The sequence below is a fragment of the Ascaphus truei genome, chromosome 2 (assembly GCF_040206685.1).
Source record: "Ascaphus truei isolate aAscTru1 chromosome 2, aAscTru1.hap1, whole genome shotgun sequence".
NCBI classification, from domain to species: Eukaryota; Metazoa; Chordata; class Amphibia; order Anura; family Ascaphidae; genus Ascaphus; species Ascaphus truei.
The window spans coordinates 134,144,295-134,161,814 of record NC_134484.1 but is presented as its reverse complement, the minus strand read 5'-3'; the positions used below and the strand labels follow the sequence as shown (position 1 = coordinate 134,161,814).

The 17,520-nt window shown below is 39.4% G+C and overlaps 1 protein-coding gene across 6 annotated transcripts in view; it reads left to right on the top strand.

Moving 5' to 3' along the window:
- The window catches only part of GREB1L (GREB1 like retinoic acid receptor coactivator), a 104,570-nt gene extending 92,634 nt beyond the window's left edge, over nt 1-11,936 (top strand). For all 6 annotated transcript variants that reach the window (XM_075585205.1, XM_075585207.1, XM_075585206.1 and 3 more), the window contains exons 28-33: nt 713-881; nt 1,435-1,662; nt 4,312-4,453; nt 5,721-5,921; nt 8,483-8,621; nt 9,536-11,936. In XM_075585205.1, coding sequence (XP_075441320.1) covers nt 713-881; nt 1,435-1,662; nt 4,312-4,453; nt 5,721-5,921; nt 8,483-8,621; nt 9,536-9,699 — 1,043 coding nt within the window. In that variant the 3' untranslated portion in view covers nt 9,700-11,936. The remainder of the gene's footprint in view (nt 1-712; nt 882-1,434; nt 1,663-4,311; nt 4,454-5,720; nt 5,922-8,482; nt 8,622-9,535) is intronic.
- Nucleotides 11,937-17,520: the final 5,584 nt, after the last annotated feature.

The following is a 17,520-nucleotide window of genomic DNA, read 5'->3' as shown; positions in this document are numbered from 1 at the left end:
ATTAGAAAAGAGGCTCTCCTCATAAATAAGATTGTCAACCCCCTTTATTAATTTGGTGGCTCTTCTCTGCACTCTCTCTAGTTCCATAATGTATTTTCTTAGGAATGGTGCCCAAAATTGTACTCAATATTCTAGGTGTGGTCTTACTAATGCTTTATAAAGGGGCATAATTATGTTTTTACGTCCCATCCATTGCCCATTTAATGCAAGATAAAATCTTGTTTGCCTTTGCAGCTACTGCATGACTTGGGCACTATTGCCAAACCTGCTGTCTACCACCACTCCTAAATCCTTCTCCATCAAGGATTCCCCTAATTTATCCCCATTTCATTTGTATGTCGCCTGTTTATTCTTGTTTCCCAAATGCACAACCTTACATGTATCTGTATTAAACCTCATCTGCCATTTACCTGCTTAAGTTTCCAGTCTCTACCTTACACAATTTAGTATCATCAGCAAAGATGGAGACTTTGCTCTCGATGCCAACCTCAAGGTCATTAATAAACTAGTTAAAAAGCAGGGGTCCCAGTACCGATCCCTGAGGTACTCCACTCACTACTTTAGCCCAACCTGAAAAAGTTCCATTTACAACTCTCTGTTATATAGTTGTACAACACACATTCAAGTGTAATAACTGGATATGCAGCTTTTGTCCTAAATTAAATGACAACTGTTTTTTTTTGTTTTTGTTTTTTTTGTTTTTTTAATACAGGGGCAGCCAGATTCCTGATTAAAGAACTGTCCTTCCACAACTTGGAGCTGGAGAGAAATCGCCTGGAGGATTTGGGAGTCAAACGTCAATGTGTGTGGCCCTTTACTGTTGTTATGGATGACTCTTGTGTACTATGGAATGCACACAGCGGCATACAGGAACAGTCCAGGTGAGTAGTGTCACCTGGGAAAATGTTTAGTGCATGTAATTGGCCCTTATGGGAAAAACAAAGGCCGTGGTCCTTTAGTTTGCCATTTATAATGTGGACTAGATCACCCTTGGTTGTCTCATGGGCTATTAAGTCAATTCATTAAACAAAAGCATTGAAAGTTTTTACAATCTCAAATGTCCTTTGCCAGTGCTCTCAAGTATATGGTTACCTTTGCCCCGCTCTCACTGTAGTTTTAGATGTTTGCTTGCAAAGTAAAGGTGTCCTCATTTGTAAAAGTAGCTAAAATGCTTTAAATGCAGCGTTCCTGACAAAGCGATGCATTTACATGTTTCAAAAAATAAATATCGGTTGCATTAAGGGTAATTAGCTTTTTTTTTTTTCTACTGACTCATACTTTTTAAAAATTTCTTATGAAGTTTTGTTTAATAAAAAAATAAGCAATTTAAATTCTAAATTGCTGTTGGTTTACCTGAGTAGCCCTCGTATCTTTGTGACGGATCCTATTCTCATCTCAGTTCTAAATACCGTCCTGTATGCCTTGTACTTGCAGCCAGTCTATGGAGACAGACAGTACGAGTAGGAATGTCTCCCTGAAGTATGTCTTGCAGCATCTTGAAGCAACACCAAAGATTACCAACTATGCAATGCTGGGCATCCAAAAGTGGAACAGCAAGTTGAATTCCACTTTACCGAGACACCCGTTCTCCAGGTGCCACCTTCATGACTTCATGCTTCTCAACGTAGACCTTACCCAGAATGTGCAGTATGATCTCAACAGGTATACGGTTTTAACACAAGGTTGGGAATTATCTCTGCAGGGGGGTATGTTAAAACCTTGGTGTACAGTACTTACTGATTTAGGTAGGAAAGTAATGGGTAGTGCAAGTGCCTGCTGTGTACTTTCCCTAATTTAGCTCAGGATCACCTAAAATTTAGCTGAATCATTACAATGGTTCAAGCAGTACAATATTTCATAGTGAAACTCCCCTTTCAATATAAGGCATGGACAATATAGTACCGCTGTTATAAATACTTAAGTGATTAAAAGTATTCTTTTATTGGATTATACGCTATTTCTAAAATGACATTACAATATGTCTCATGGCTCTTCCACTGAGGTTTTACGATCCATGCCCTGGTTACCAGAGACATACTGTAGAAACACAGACTTTGGCGGCAGATAAGAACCACTTGGCCCATGTGGTCTTCTCATTCTCCTATCTGCTGTGAAACCACTGAGAAGATCACTGATGGACACCGTTTCTCTTGCCAGAGTCTCACATTAACCCATTCACTGCCGGAAACATCTGTTCTCGGGCAATGAAAGAGGCGGCATTAGTCAATTTTGTGCATTTATGAAACTAAGTTTTGCCAGTGGCCAATTGCATAACAACTTGGTCATAAAAGGTCAATCCCTCCTAGGACTGACGTGAACAAATTCCAGTGACATGTTTAAGGGGTCTGATCTGGGTGATGCCTAATTGTTTTTTTTTTTTAACATCTACATGGTTACATAGATGAAATTGAAAAAAGACATACGTCCATCAAGTTCAACCTATACCTATCTCACACGTATAATAAGCATTTTCCCTTAAATTGTACAGTTAGATTTGGGAGGGGTGTGATTTCCTCTGGCTGCTCCCTTTTGTGCGTTGTCACTGTGTGATCAGTGCTTATACCACCAATTCCCCCTCCCCACCTCCTTTTAGCTGTATCGGCTCTCTGATATGGCCAGGATGGGATAATGGTAATAAACCTGAATAAACCTTGATTGACAAACCATTCTTCATTCAGGGGCTACCAATAAATTCAACTTGTCACTAAATTCCTCAAAAACTAAAGCAGACAAACCTTTTCTATTAGCTTTTTTTAAAATATTTTGTTTAATTTTGGTTTTCTAATCTATGTGGCACTGTACCTTTTTAACAGATGTGTCCCCCTCTTTTAGGTGACATTGTGGTTCCATTAATGGGCTTCTTGCTCTGTAATGCCTTTAATAATCCGGCTTTATGTAACCAGCTCTGAAGCTTTCAGGACCTACTTGTAGAAGTTGGGAGTGTAGTGTGATTTCTTCACTGCACTCATTTGCATAACTACAGAGGGTGTCCGCTAATGGCAAACATGTTACAACTCCTGCAGTGCCTGCCTCGAACACTGTTTTCAGACACACTTTTGATATTGTTCACGTTTGTTCTTGTTTCATATCGCGCGGCGCGCACACAACCCTAGCTTCGTGAATGACTGCAGTGGGTAGTGAGTTTGCATCCAAGTTGAATATCTCTTCACAAACGTCTTTACTGTTAGTAGAAAACCGTTTTTGATTTCATCATGTTCCTGGTCGAGCTGAAATCACTGCAATCTGTTGCAGCTGTCTGATTTTGTTCACATTTTTAGTACATTTTGGTTTAAACTGTACAGTAAGTAATTTTTTTTAAAAATACCCTCGGTTGGCGCACGCAGGGGCTTAACAGATCAGAGCACAAATTAGTTGCACATTTTGCAACAGCCACATGGTGTGAGCTCGCGGCACTTTGGAAGCAACCAGAAATACCCACGATTCCTAAGATTAGAAACAGAATTTGGTACGTTTGCAGGATGGAACAGCTGACAAGTCTGGTCAACGACACCGGCACAAAACTTCTCAAAATATGGTTCCTTTGGTTAGACAAATCAGATATCCCTGGGGTAGATGCTACTACTATTTGGCAGTAATAGGTGTAAGTGCAGTCTCCTCTGACAAACCAGTTGGGACAGAAGACGACAGGGCAGACTATTAAGATACCAAGGACAGGATGGGACAGAACCATAATTGGAACGGAGGAAATAGCTGATAACTGAGTTCTAAGAGGAAACTACAAAAAACTAAAAATCTATGATTACAATCCCCCCCTTCCTTTTGTGGTGTGTCAGAGTTTGTCTGTGAGCCTCCTCAGCGAGTCGAGTTATTTTTATATGTGATGTCTTTTCGGCTCTGTTGTTTCCCGAATTTACAAAACTGTATAAAAAGGGATATTTGGTAACACCAATACAGGACAATGGGTTGGAAGATTGCTTACTGTCTGTACCAGATATCCAATAAAAAATTTGATGTGGAGAAAAAAAGAAAAAAAATACCACTTGTGGTGTATTTTCATGTTTCCGTTAGGTCTGCAACCCTGTCTGTCCCCATTATCGCTTGGCAAACAGTTATTCCACTGCAGTCAGGGATTCTGGGTAAAGACATGCAAATGAGCACAGTGTTACTTTCTTCTCATCCATTTTAACATGGAACCCTTGTTGTGAATAAGCGTATGCCTGCCGTATTAAACCGCTTTTCAGCACTATAACTTTGTCTGTTTAAACTGCGAAACTTTGATTCTGGTCATCTTCTTTTTTTTTTTGCATGGCTTCTGTTGCATTTCCAATGTGTTCCCATTTTGCTTTACAGGTACTTCTGTGAGGATATTGATTTCAATCTGAGAGCGAACAGTAGTGGCCTGCTGATCTGCCGGTTCAACAGTTTCAGTCTCATGAAGAAACATATCCATGTTGGAGGGCAAAAGGACTTCATCATCAAACCTAAAATGATGGTAGGTTCAGAGATATGTATTTTGTGAGGGCTCCCATCTTAACACCCAACATCTGATTTAACAGGAATGTTCTCACAGCATCACTACTTTCTGTTATAAATTCATAAACATGAATTAAACATGCCACTTTGTGCCTAGTCAGAAAGGTTATAATCTAAACAACCGCCTTTATAAATATGCTTATGTCCCAGACCTAAGGAGTGAGATGCTGGAATATCCCGTAATGCCTGGTATGGTTAGAACACAGCACTGACACGTCAAAATTATTGTATGACTGTTTGTGATTGTTCTAGACATTTGGAAAAATATACAGATGTGTGTGCCTGTTTATAATTGACTTCACTGAAAAATAACGCACTCACAGGTCTGAATATACAGATACAAGAGTGCCCTTTTCTACACTTACTCTGTGTATATCGATCATATTCAGCCTTTGATCCAGTGCTGCATGAAGGCCTCCCCAATGATCCTCAAGGTACTGCGATTGGAAGCGTCTCTCTGCCACGTTGCTCTGACGATTTTCTTTTAATTTAATCCTCCCGTTTTACATTTGGTCGTCTTGGTCTCCATATCCCTTGGAATCCAGTCAAGTATCATCTTTGTACAACGATGGTCATTTCTTCTTGCTATTTATGTCCGGCCACTGTCCTTTTCATTTCTTTGCACTCATGTCACAGACTTATTTTTGTTTTTGTTGAACCCATTCATTCATTTTCTTGTCTTGCAGTAATAGCCAGCATACACATCTCTTCATACTTTGAGTTGTCTGAGGTGTCGGGTTATTTTCACATTTAGGGTCCAAGTTTTGCATTCATATGTGAGCACGGGCAGAATATGTGTGAGGCACAGTGGAAGGTTCCCTCGCAAGATTCTCTTCTTCCACATGTGCTCCATCCAATATTCATTATCCTATTGATTTGAAAGGTTCCCATCCATTTACTTGCTGGCCAATGTTGACATAGTCTTGACATATCTCAAAATAGATGAAATACAACTAAGTCAGAGTTCACACATTTGTTGAACATCACTTTGGTCATATGGAGGCCCGCCTTCTTTCTTGCTTGGTAAAAGTCTCTTATTTTGGTCAAGTCCAGAAGACCTCCAGCAAGAAATCAATGTCCTACGCTCGCACACATATACACTTAAGGCACGTCACCATTTGCCTTATATTTACCTGTTTATTTACCTTGTATTGTAATTTTGTCAAGCAGGTGCTATATACATAACTGTACCACCACATACTGACTAATCAGTCTTTCTTTTATAGATAACAGAAAGCACGGGTCCTATTGCTCCAATGCAGTATGTATGTGCCCCAGACAGTGAGCAGACTCTTCTAGCTGCTCCAGCCCAGTTCCTCCTGGAGAAGTTCCTTCAGCACACCTCTCTCAAACTCTTTCCAAAGGCTCTTAACAACACCAGGAACCCAGTGCTGGCTATTGATTGTTACTTGAATTTAGGACCTGAGGTAAGAAAGTGATAACCTTCTCAGTGAGACAATAGACCTAAAATGCATCTCCACAATACACAAAATGGGACTAAAGAATTGGTAGAGCCAGTTCCCTGGGAAACCTGCTAGCTAATTCCCAATCATAATGCAACAAAAATATCAAAACCAAAACCCAGCGCACACATGTCATGCAATAATAAAGGTTAAAAAATAAATAAATAATGGTCCCAAAACAAGGGAAATGACAATGGCAACGTGTTGGAGACCAAGTGCCCCTTTCTCGAGCCTGATTTCTCAGTGCACGCTTTTTTTTTTGTGTGTGTGTGTGTGTGTGTGTGTGCAATGCATTCCAATAAGAACCTATATGGTGATGCAACCTATCATCCTGGCCACTTGTTTAGTGTGAAACTATTTTTCTATTTTAAATAATTAGCCATGTCTGAGCATCACAAAATCATTATACCTCCTGTATTTTGCAGGAGTGCCTGTAGAGCATTAAATCAACCTTCCTGTGTAAGATTATCCGTTCCTGTCTGCCTCGAGTTGATGTAATAATGCACTTGATTTCTCTCCTTTTTTAAAAAAAATATATTTATACAGTGGTGAAAAAGTTTGTGAACCCCAATGATAATTACAGCAATTCATATTGTTCCATGATAACCTTCTTCAATCAAAAGCCGTCTTTTCTTAAATATCCAATAGGGTTATATTGACCAAATCTGTGTTGGAAGCAAAATGATGTATGAATTAGACAAACAATGAATCTGGGTATGCGCGAAAGCAAGGGAAACCCTTGTGTTATCAGCTAAATTAAAGGGCCTCATTATAATTAGATGTTAAAATAATTAGGTAGATCTTCAGGGAGGAATTTGGGAAGCCTCACCCTATATAAAGATCAGAAATGTTGTGTTTGGTCTTCACCATACAGGTGTGTTGTTCGTGGCATGATGTGTTTCCAAAGAGATCTGAGGACCTCAGAAAAGCAGTTAGCTTTATTAGTCTCATTAGTCTAGTAAGTGTTACAAAACCATTTCTAAGGATTTGGGCCCCACCAATACACTGTCAAACAGGTAATCTACAAATTGAGAAAGTTGAAGACCAGTCAACCTACCCACGAGCGGTCGTCCTACCAAAATCTGTCCAATAACAAATCGGCAAATCATACGGGAAGTCGCAAAAAACACAGTGTAACATCCAAGGATCTGCAGGACGCTCTCGTGTTTGCTAATGTGAGTGTTCATAACTCAACTATCACAAAAAGACTGAGCAAGAATGGTGTTCATGGGAGGATTTTTTTTTTAAGCGCACGTTGATCCACGCGACTTTTGAAACTATGTTCTCTGGACAAACGAGTCATAGGGATAACTTTTTGGTCTCAATGAGAAACGATATGTTTGGCGAAAACCAAACCCTTCATTCGAACAGGAGAAACTCCTCATCCCAACCCGTCAAGCATGGTGGTGGGAGTGTGACAGTTTGGGGCTGCTTTGCTGGCTCTGGACATGGACTGCTTGCCATCATTGTCACAAACAATACAGAATTCATAGATTAGGAGATTCTAGAGGAGAATGTCAGGTTGTCCGTCTGTGAGCCGAAGTTCAACCAAAAGTGGGTCATGCAGCAAGACAATGATCCTAAACATACAAGAAGACCTACAAAAGAATGGCTGTAGAAGAAATTCCGAATTTTAGACTTGCCTAGTCAAAGTCCGAACCTAAACCCCATCGAAATATTGTGGCAGAACCTGAAGTGAGCTCAAATGTCAGAGTTGAAGCAGTTAGGTTTTGATGAATTTTGGCCCATTCCTCCTTTCATATGCGAGAGACTGACCTTACAGGAAACGCTTAGTTGACTTCAGTGCTGCTCAAAGAGAGGGGGATGGGGAGGGTGCCATGAGGTACTGAAACTAAAGGTTCACATACTTTTACTAAATGTATTTATCCACCAAGTATTCAACCTCGTGTGAAAATGTATCATGTTTTTGTGTTTGTTCACGTTCTTTTTATCTATTATTAGGATTTAGGATTTCCACATTTCAATCCCAAAATGTGATTAGATCTTAATCTAAGGGGTTCCCAAACTTTTTCGTACGTACATAGTTAACTGTTTTGCAGGCTTAAAGAGGAACTTCTAGGGACACTTTTTTTTAATGTGTTTATTTTTTTTAATGGATTTGAAGCAGTGGGTCCCGGTAGCAGCCCAGACTGGGCTATAGCCAATGGCGGCTTTAAATGTTCTGTGGTCCGATGGGAAGGCACTTGGGGTGACGTCACAGCTTACTATCGGACCATGTGTTCTGGGTAACTATCTCGGGAAGCGGGGGTCCCTGGATCTGAAATAATCTCAGTTCAGCTCTGTAGACCCCCTACTTCAAACCTATGTAAGAAAGAAAACCAGTGTCGCCAAGAGTGCTCCTTTTAAAAGGATAATGCTATGTGAAATCCAGTCTCTGCAAGCTCAAAACCCAAAACTAAACCATTTCTTAAACTAATATGGGAAATGAAGCTAATTTTTTCTTCTATGTGATTACGACTTTGACACTAAAGTAATGTGAAAAAAAATGATGTCCCTGTTCTCAGGTTGCTTTGTGCTGTGTGAGCTCAAGACCGCACTCTGTTAACTTGAGCTGTGAGGGGATGGCTTTCAGTGGACTGCTGCTGTATTTGTGCGACTCCTTTGTGTGTGCAGCAATGCTGAAGAAATTTCGATTCCTTAAAGGTATGATCTCAAATTTAAGTAATAGTAAAGCGTTTCTGCGCGGTTTAAGTTTTGGAGAAATAGGGGGTTATTATACTGAGTGCACATTAGGGCAATATATAATACAGAAACTCGGTGATGTCAATGGATAGTGCCGATTTGACACTATAGCAGTTTAATAAATAACCCCCATAGAGTAGGGGGTCTGTCCTAGAAATCTAATCTGACCGTAATAAAAAAAAAAAAGTTTTCAATAAACACACCTTTTGTGCTGCCTACAGTTGTCTTGGTGAGGGGTGCATGTCCGTTCATGCACAAGATGCTGGCAAAGATCTTTACCTGACAGAGTAGCATTGTAGTATGTTATAGGGGAGGAGTAGGGGTAATGTAAGATTTGGGTCATCATGGACTCTGTTTAAATATATTTAAAGCTTTTTTTTTTTTGTGGCCTTTAAAGTACAGTGTGTTCCTTTTTAATTAGCCTTTTTGTGTCTTGTGCAATGATCGATTCTATTCATTTTTATGCTGAAGTTTTTCAGACATAATTGCTTGTAAATTTCCAGAAAGGGGGGATGCATTAGATAATGGAGCCATTACATGAAGGGCACTACTAGGAGGACACCTTGTTCTAGCAATTCCATCTCCAACAAATAAGTCATGCTCCTGAATCTGGACGGTATTGGGTTCAGGGGGTAGATTTAAATTGGGCTACTCCACATTTATGGATTCATTGTTTAATGATGAAAAAAAGAATTCTTACAAGCAAGACTACATGCACTTATCTTGCCAATCTAAATTAATTTACTAGTGCTACCCATTTGGCCAAGTGATAGCACTACTCCACTACTAAAAGTAATATGTAGTGATGCAAGGTTAGTAAGCCAAAGTGGTTATGTTCTTAAGCTTATGTATTTGTTTTTCATTATTATTTGAAGGTGCAACGCTTTGTGTAGTTTGCCAAGATAGAAGCTCTCTCCGTCAAACCATTGTCCGATTGGAGCTGGAAGATGAATGGCAGTTCCGTCTCCGGGATGAGTTTCAGACTGCCAACAGCAGTGACGACAAACCACTTTATTTCCTTACAGGACGCCACGTATGAGCTTCAGAAGGTTGTTTTGTGTGGGACATAAAGAAATGGATTGTAACAATCACCATGGAGCAAAGTGTAAACCAGTCCTTGTCAGTGGATCAGAAGACCGTGTTTTACTTCTATCCTTTCATTAAAAAGATGCTGTGACCCTGAAGTCACAGAAAAGTGAACTGGTTAATACATTTTTGCTGTTCGTACGAAGAGAACTTTCCAATAGAGCTGAAGCTTGATGACCATGTTTTTTTTGTGTCATGTTCACTCTTGGACTGTTTGCGATATTACATGTCCATTGGTTACCTCAGTGGCTTGATTGTGCCCTTAAGCTGCATGCCATGGATCTCCATGAATATATTGCTCTAATGGGCCACTCTGTGGACCTTTTCTTAAGTACACGTTCTCAGGGGTTCAGAACTACCAAATATTGGATGACCGAGCAGCTTTTGCTCTCCCGTTTCAGTGTTGGCTTTAGTATGTCTGCTTTGCCTTTTTGGTGTGCTGGAACCATACAGCAATTGGTAATTTCTCCACATCAAATATCTCAATGGTCTCTGAAGACTATTCGGTCTAGATTTTTTAAAAGTGACTACAAGTAATAATTGTTTAAGATGAACTGCAGCAATTGGATAACCCAGATTTCGGAGAAAAGGAGGAAAATAAGTGGGATTGGACCTTGAAAACCAGCAGCATTGGGTTTGTGATGAGGTGTGGATTTTTTTTTAAAAATCGGTTTCTAGTGCTTTTCCTGCTCTCTCAGTAATCTTCATACAAGTTACCTTATTGTACACGCAGAATTTAATTTACATTTTTTTCAGAATGCTCCGACATATTTCTCATGTGCTGTGCAGCCGACCCTGCCCACTTCCTGTGGCTGCATCATTAATGCACTCATGGTGACCAACAAGAAGTAAAAACTAGAAAGTACATGGAGCAGAAGAAGGCAAACGGTATCGTCAGGAACACACATTGCAAACGGTGGAACAGAGAAACGCTGTGGAAAGTCACATTCTGTTCTTTGTTTCTGCTGCTTTATTGGTTGAATTCTTTAAAAAAAAAAAAAAAAACCAACAACCTTAATTCTCACTGTAGAGAGGTAGTGATTGATTTTCCTCAATAGAAATGTACATCTCATATTCATTTGGGTTGTGTCAAAGTGTATTCTGGATGCATACTGTATGACTGGGCCATTCATAAAACAAGTATACAAACATACACCTTGGCACATGGCATATTTAATATGCAAGTAACAATCCTTTCTCATTCTTTCTCGCTTTTTTGTAAGCACATGCCGCAGTCTCGTCATAGAAATCATAGTATTAACGTATTAAAAATGAATTGTTTACAAATAAGAACAAAATACTTAATATATTAGAAATAAACTTTTTTGCATACTTGTAATATACATTGACTTGTGTAGCACATTTTAAATTAACTTTGTTTTAGAGCAACCTTTTTTGACATTTTTTTACTCTTCTCCAAATGAACTTGCCTTATCCACGCTTCAGAGTACAATATGCTTTGGAGTGGACTGTTTTTAGAATGGGATAAACGAGGGTGACCTTTCCGTTCTCTTGCTACAAAGGAATAGGTTTCTAGCCTTGGGGTTTGCTGGCACCCCACAATTGAGGGTAGTCTAGGGTTGGGCAATATACTGGTCCTATAGCAATGCCATGGTAATAATGGACGGTAAATCAATGAGATGTATTACTGGGTGCCGGCTTGTGGGGGTCGCAGGTGCAGCTTTGAAGCAGCTACGGTGTGGCGTCTCCGCTGCTGGACACCCTTCTCTCACTCACCCTCCCTCCCGGGCTTCTAACTGCATGGAGGAGGAGCGTCTGGCAGCTCCATGTGAGAGACAGGATGTGAGATGACCAAGAAACCAGAAGGTCACACAACCCCTCTCCTCACTGGTTTCCTTCTCCTTGCACTCTTAAACCTGACCCGTCCCCTTTTTTCCTTTCCCTCTTATCCCCTGCCTCCCTGGGACTCTTAACTGCCCTTCACCTTTCTCCTCAACTTCTCGCCCCTCATCTCTTAACCCCTTCCTCCTCCCACCTCTTAACCCTTTTACTACAAGAGGCGGTGAGAAATTGCAGAGCAATTTGATGCAAATCCCTCCCGTAACAATAGGGTTAATCCCTTCATTGTTAACCCCTTTTCATGTCTGCACTTGCATGTCAGTTTCTCACCAAGACAGCTCCCATCACTCATTCATCCAGACCTTATCCCATCACGATCACCCTTAGATATTCCCTGTTTAAAAACACATTTCATTTATAAAATGTTTTAACAATTATTTTGATGCCATTTGTTCTTGTCGAAAAATGTGTTCTGTATGTTTAAGCGTTTTTTGTATTAACCGTTTGTAAATGAAATGTGGTTTTTTACATTTTGTGAGTACCCAAGGATGAGTGATGGGCTGTGGAGGATTTTAGGGTGATGGGAGCAGTGTAGGTGTGCAAAGGGAAAGTGCTCTACATGGAAAGGGGTTGGAAACGAATATAGACCCTTTTTCTAGTAAATCTAAATATATATATATATATATATATTTCTTTTGATAACGCTATTTCAGATTTACTAGAACATTTTCAGTCTTTGATACATTTATCGTGGGAGATTTTTGGTCTTGCCCGTCCCTAAGGTAGTCTTGCGCTGAACGGATGAAGTTCTTATAGCCTGTATATTTCAGCATTGTTACAAAATGTATACTTTATTTTGTGTGTGTGTGTGTGTGTGTGTGTACATTTCAGTATGTTTGCGTCCTAACTGCCAAAGGGTTCTGCAGTGCAATATATTTGTTCCCTAAAGCCTGCCAAAGGTTTTAAGTTTGCACTAAATTATTCCAATTTCAGGTGTGGGAAGAAAAGCAAAAACACGATTTTATATACGGTACGATTCTAGAACACAGGTAGCAGACTAGATCCGAGCTCACATGCAGTTTTTGGAGATCTCCCTCCCCCTAAACTACAATAGCTATTCTCTATAGAAAGTTTACTAGTGGTGGTATCAGACAGCCTTACATAGTCTTCAGCCCTGCCACAAGAGTGCATGGCTATACTATATTGTTACTTATGTTGGCTTTTTAATGGCTGACATTATGCCATTGTTCAGTTCATAGAAAATGCAGATATTGAATGTAAACTAAAATGTATTCTGTCAATGCCATGTTTATTTTGCTATAATTTATACAATTGCTTTTTGTGACTAAAGGGAGGTTGTAATATGCTGCTTTGTAAATGTACTTTTTATTAACCAAAAACATATGGTGAATTTTGGCTTCACTAGTCGGTCTACCTCATGCTGTTTTTTTACTGTGTGCACATTGTTAAATTTGTCATTTCATTTGAACTGTATTAAACTTTGGACTTTATTAAAGTTTGCTGAAAAGCTTGTATTTGTTTTTCAATCCTTTTATAAACTGTAGAAAAAAAGAATCTTGGAACATTACCAGGGTAAAAGTTTTGTTGGTGCAGCACATCCAGATCGAGAACAAAAGATCAAGCCAAGATGTATGCTGCCTTCTCAAGTGTATACATAATATACAAATATTCAGCTGGATAGAAGTGTGTACTGTATTTATCTACTTATTAGAAATGTGTGCCATTTGAGTGAGCCATTTATTGATTTTGCAGATTAAAAAATTAGCACTGCTCAAATTAAGCCATAAAAAATTAGCACTGCTCAAATTAAGCCAATCACATTTTTGTTAAATGCTAATTTGATATGACGTTCTCTATATCTACGCAAGGTATGTGAAAGTGATTTCTGGCAAAGTTATTTGGTTGATCAAAAGTGTTCAAAAATAGTTGTTTATGAACTTGCATGAAGGTTTTACCTGTCATTAGTAGGGCTTTCAGGTGGAGTCTTGTGTACACTGACAAAGAAATACATTCACACTTATACACACCTGGCTTCCTGGTCCCCACACAAGCACCAACCTTCAAACACATTAGCACTGACCCACATACATACAACTCTGATATTTGTCTTCTATTGTGAAATTTGTCATCTGTGGGAGCAATGAAGTCTACTGCCTCTGTATATTGTTGATTCTTCCCCCCTCACCACCCAGCCCTTGTCATCCTGGGTCCTTCTCTGCATTGCCCTTTGTGGCTTGTCTGCAGTCCCAATTTTGGACATGTTCTTCTCATGGCCATACTGTGGGGTCCTAACATATAGGGCACTGTCCCTAACAAACACAATAAAAGGGGGGGCTGAGGTATACTTTAACTGTGGGAACATATCCCCTACCTCTACTCTCTGAGGCTCCTCAAAAGCTGGAATCTTCTGTAGCACATTCCTTACCCCCTGTCACATAGGCTCCATGTTTTCATGACATATGGAACGATCCGCCACAGCTTACTAGTAACCCATAGTACTTTAGTTACCTACTGCAGGTGGATTACATGCATATACATACACTGCATTTGTGGACAACTTTTACTACAGTTACAATCTCAAACGTGCAAAGTTCAATTAGAGCCCAAGACAATACTTATTAAACTTTAGATATAATATAGCAAAGTAGTACAGGGCTTAGTTATAGAAAAACTTTACAAGAACATACAATAAATGCAGACCATTTCATAAAATAACCACAATCAAAACAGAAAACTTAATGTACTGTACATTACCACATCATATCAGGTTCCCCAAGAGATCATGGCTATTTGGAGTAAGCAAATTCACGTGTCTTTTTGGCATACAAAACGCCTCGGAATTCTAATTTCATATCTCCAAATGCATGGGGTTTTTTTTAATCATAAAATGCCCTGGATTGGGAACAGGATAAGGACACCAGAATGTGGGCTTAACTCCTCCTCAATCTCTAATGACATTTTTAAGGCTTGGGGTGACCAGATAGGCATTTTCAGTTTAAAAAGAAAAGAAAAACTGAGTATAAAAACTACACATAACTACTTTTTTCCCTATAACCTCTAGACTGATGGAACCCGAAACAATGTGTTCAGGTGAGTTTCCAGCAGGTACAGACTAGTCGTGCTAGGGCTACGCCTAATTGTTAGGGGCACACAAATCTGAACTTTGCACCCTCCTCATGCATTGTGTAGTCTTGTGATCCATCTGATTGCAGATATCACAAAGATATTTGTTTATTCTTAGGAGAAGACAAAAAAATCCAAGCGCAAATATCGGTTTAAATTAAACCATGTGAACACTGGTGAAAATAAGGGTAATACATTTATACAGTCCTCTGACTTGGTGCAGCTCCAGAAGTGGCTTTAATCCAAGTCTGTGTAAGAATCACAGGAACAGACGATCAGGAGCGCACACATCCAGGTGTATATAAAAATGGGAAACCCATGCAATAGAGTTCTCAAAATAAGTGAAATTATTAAAGAAATAAATTGCTCAGTAATAATGGTAGTGTGGAGTAACCAACTTGTGTATACACTTTCGTGATGAAGTCTGTCAAGCCAGATGTGCAAGTGTGGAGGGACAAAGGGAGGGGATTCCCACATATGAAAAATTAAGAGGACACAAATATAGGGCAGATTGCTTTATAATACATTTGGTAAAAAAAAGTAACACTCACAAGTAAGCTGTGTTAATAAGCAGTGAGAGCACCCAGGGTCAGGAATGGAGGAAAGACAGCCCTCTTTCACTGATAATCTCGCCCCCCCCCCCCCCCCTGCGGTGGCCGTCCACAGTGGAAGAAGGTAATGTCCAGGAAAGGAAGAACCAAACCTTGGCCAGAAATCCCCCAATTAATCCATCAACCACTTGGTTGTACTCAGTCTGCATTACTCACCCTACGCGTTTCGCTCCACTGTTATGGATTACAGGTATCTTATTTTCTCTTGTAGATGAAATTCATTCAAATCTGAACAGTTCATCCCTATTCTTCTAAACTGTCCATATGGATTGTTATTTAGCCATTTTTTGTGGTGGCAACTAATATTTAAGATAAAATTATTGTAATCCACACTTAAAATGCGTTTGTGTTATTGTTTTCAATGTAAACACATAAATCCAGAAATGGGATGCATGTTTTACTATAATTTGAAGTAAAACTTAGATTAAGAACATTCGTATTTAAATATCCTAAAAATGTGAGTAAAGAACCCTCTTCCCCTTTCCATATAAAAATAAATCGTCAATGTAGCGGCACCAGAGGACCAGGTTTCACCAACGGGATTGTCATGATAAATAAAATCTTCCTCCCTTGTGTCTAAAAATAAATTGGCATAACTTGGCGCGAACCTGCTCCCCATGACTGTGCAGCAAAGTTGTAAATAAAACTGGCCTTCAAACCATGAATAATTGTGGGTTAAAATGTATTTAAACATATCTAAAATAAATTGTACTTGGGCCATATTTTAAAAAAAATTCTGTCCAATAAGAATCTTTTAACAGCATCACAACCTTTATCATGATTGAAACTGATTGTGTACAGGGAAGACACCAATTGTGTTCAAGATATAATTGTTTTGCCAGATCACTTCTTTTAAAAGATTAATAATGTGGGTAGTATCCTTTATTCTTATGAACCTGATCAGATCCAAGCTATCTTTATTTTTAGTAAACGTGCACAGACGTGGAATGTCTTCCTGAGAGACACTTGTTCTGCCCAGATAATTATTATTAATTATTCCAAATTGAAGTTAAATAAATATCCTCTGGTTACTTTGACTAAAACCACAGACCCACAATCCTGGTTGACAATCACTCCACGCCAAGTCACACACAATCCCAATTTAGACAAATGCCGGGTCATTCTTGCCTGACCCCATCTGTAATTTCAAGATGTAACTTGTAACTCAAATTAAACTGTTGTGTGCTGAAGTGGTTGAATACTGAATATAGACGGGGCCTATCACAGAATCCTATTTAAAAAAAGCCTAATTCAACAAGTAGCGCATCAGACCCCCCCCCCCTAATTTGGCAAATGAATACTAAAAAAAAAATCTAATATTTTAGAAAACCCAAGTTTGCGAGAGTTCCAAAATGACCTAATAAATGAATTTTATTCTCAAGTCAAAAATGACATTTAACAATAGATCTCTAATTCAGAAATCACCTGGTTTCACAAGTAAATTCTTAAAGACTAATTTAAAGCTGCAATACTACATGTGAAAATGTATAATTCTACATTCTTACCAAAGCTGGTAATCGTTTGGTGCTCCTGTTGTGTGCCTAACAAAATGGTAGCTTCAGTCAGTATAACTCAGTAATACAGTATAAGACCGTGCTTATAGTGACGGCGACGCGAATTCGCCCAAAAACAAAAGCATTGCCGCCGCGTGCGCTTATAGTGCACGCGACGGCAACAAGCGACGGAGCGCCGTCACAAAAACCCGCCGCTGGCAAAATTTGATTTTTCAAGGGCCGTCACGTGACGGCCCTTTAACAAATCAAATTGCGGGAATCCCACGATGCCGCCGACCAGCGAAACATAACTTTTGCCGGTGGCGACGGGTGATGTCACCCATCGTGTCGCCGTCGGTGGCACTATAGACAAAGCCTAAAGATACATTGCAGCTGCTACGGTAACATAATCTATGGTTACAATTCACAGCTCAAACTGCTGGGAACATTGGCAACAAATTATTGATTGGCGTAAAGCAGATGTGGTGCCTATATTTAAAAAGGGAGCTAGATCAGAACCGGGAAATTACAGACCTGTAAGCCTGACTTCAATAGTAGGGAAACTACTTGAAGGTTTAATATGGGATAATATTCAGGAATACCTAATGGAAAACAAAATTATTAGTAATAGTCAGCATGGATTTATGAAGGATAGATCATGCCAAACTAACCTTATTTGTTTCTTTGAGGAGGTAAGTAGGAATTTAGACCAGGGTAATGCAGTTG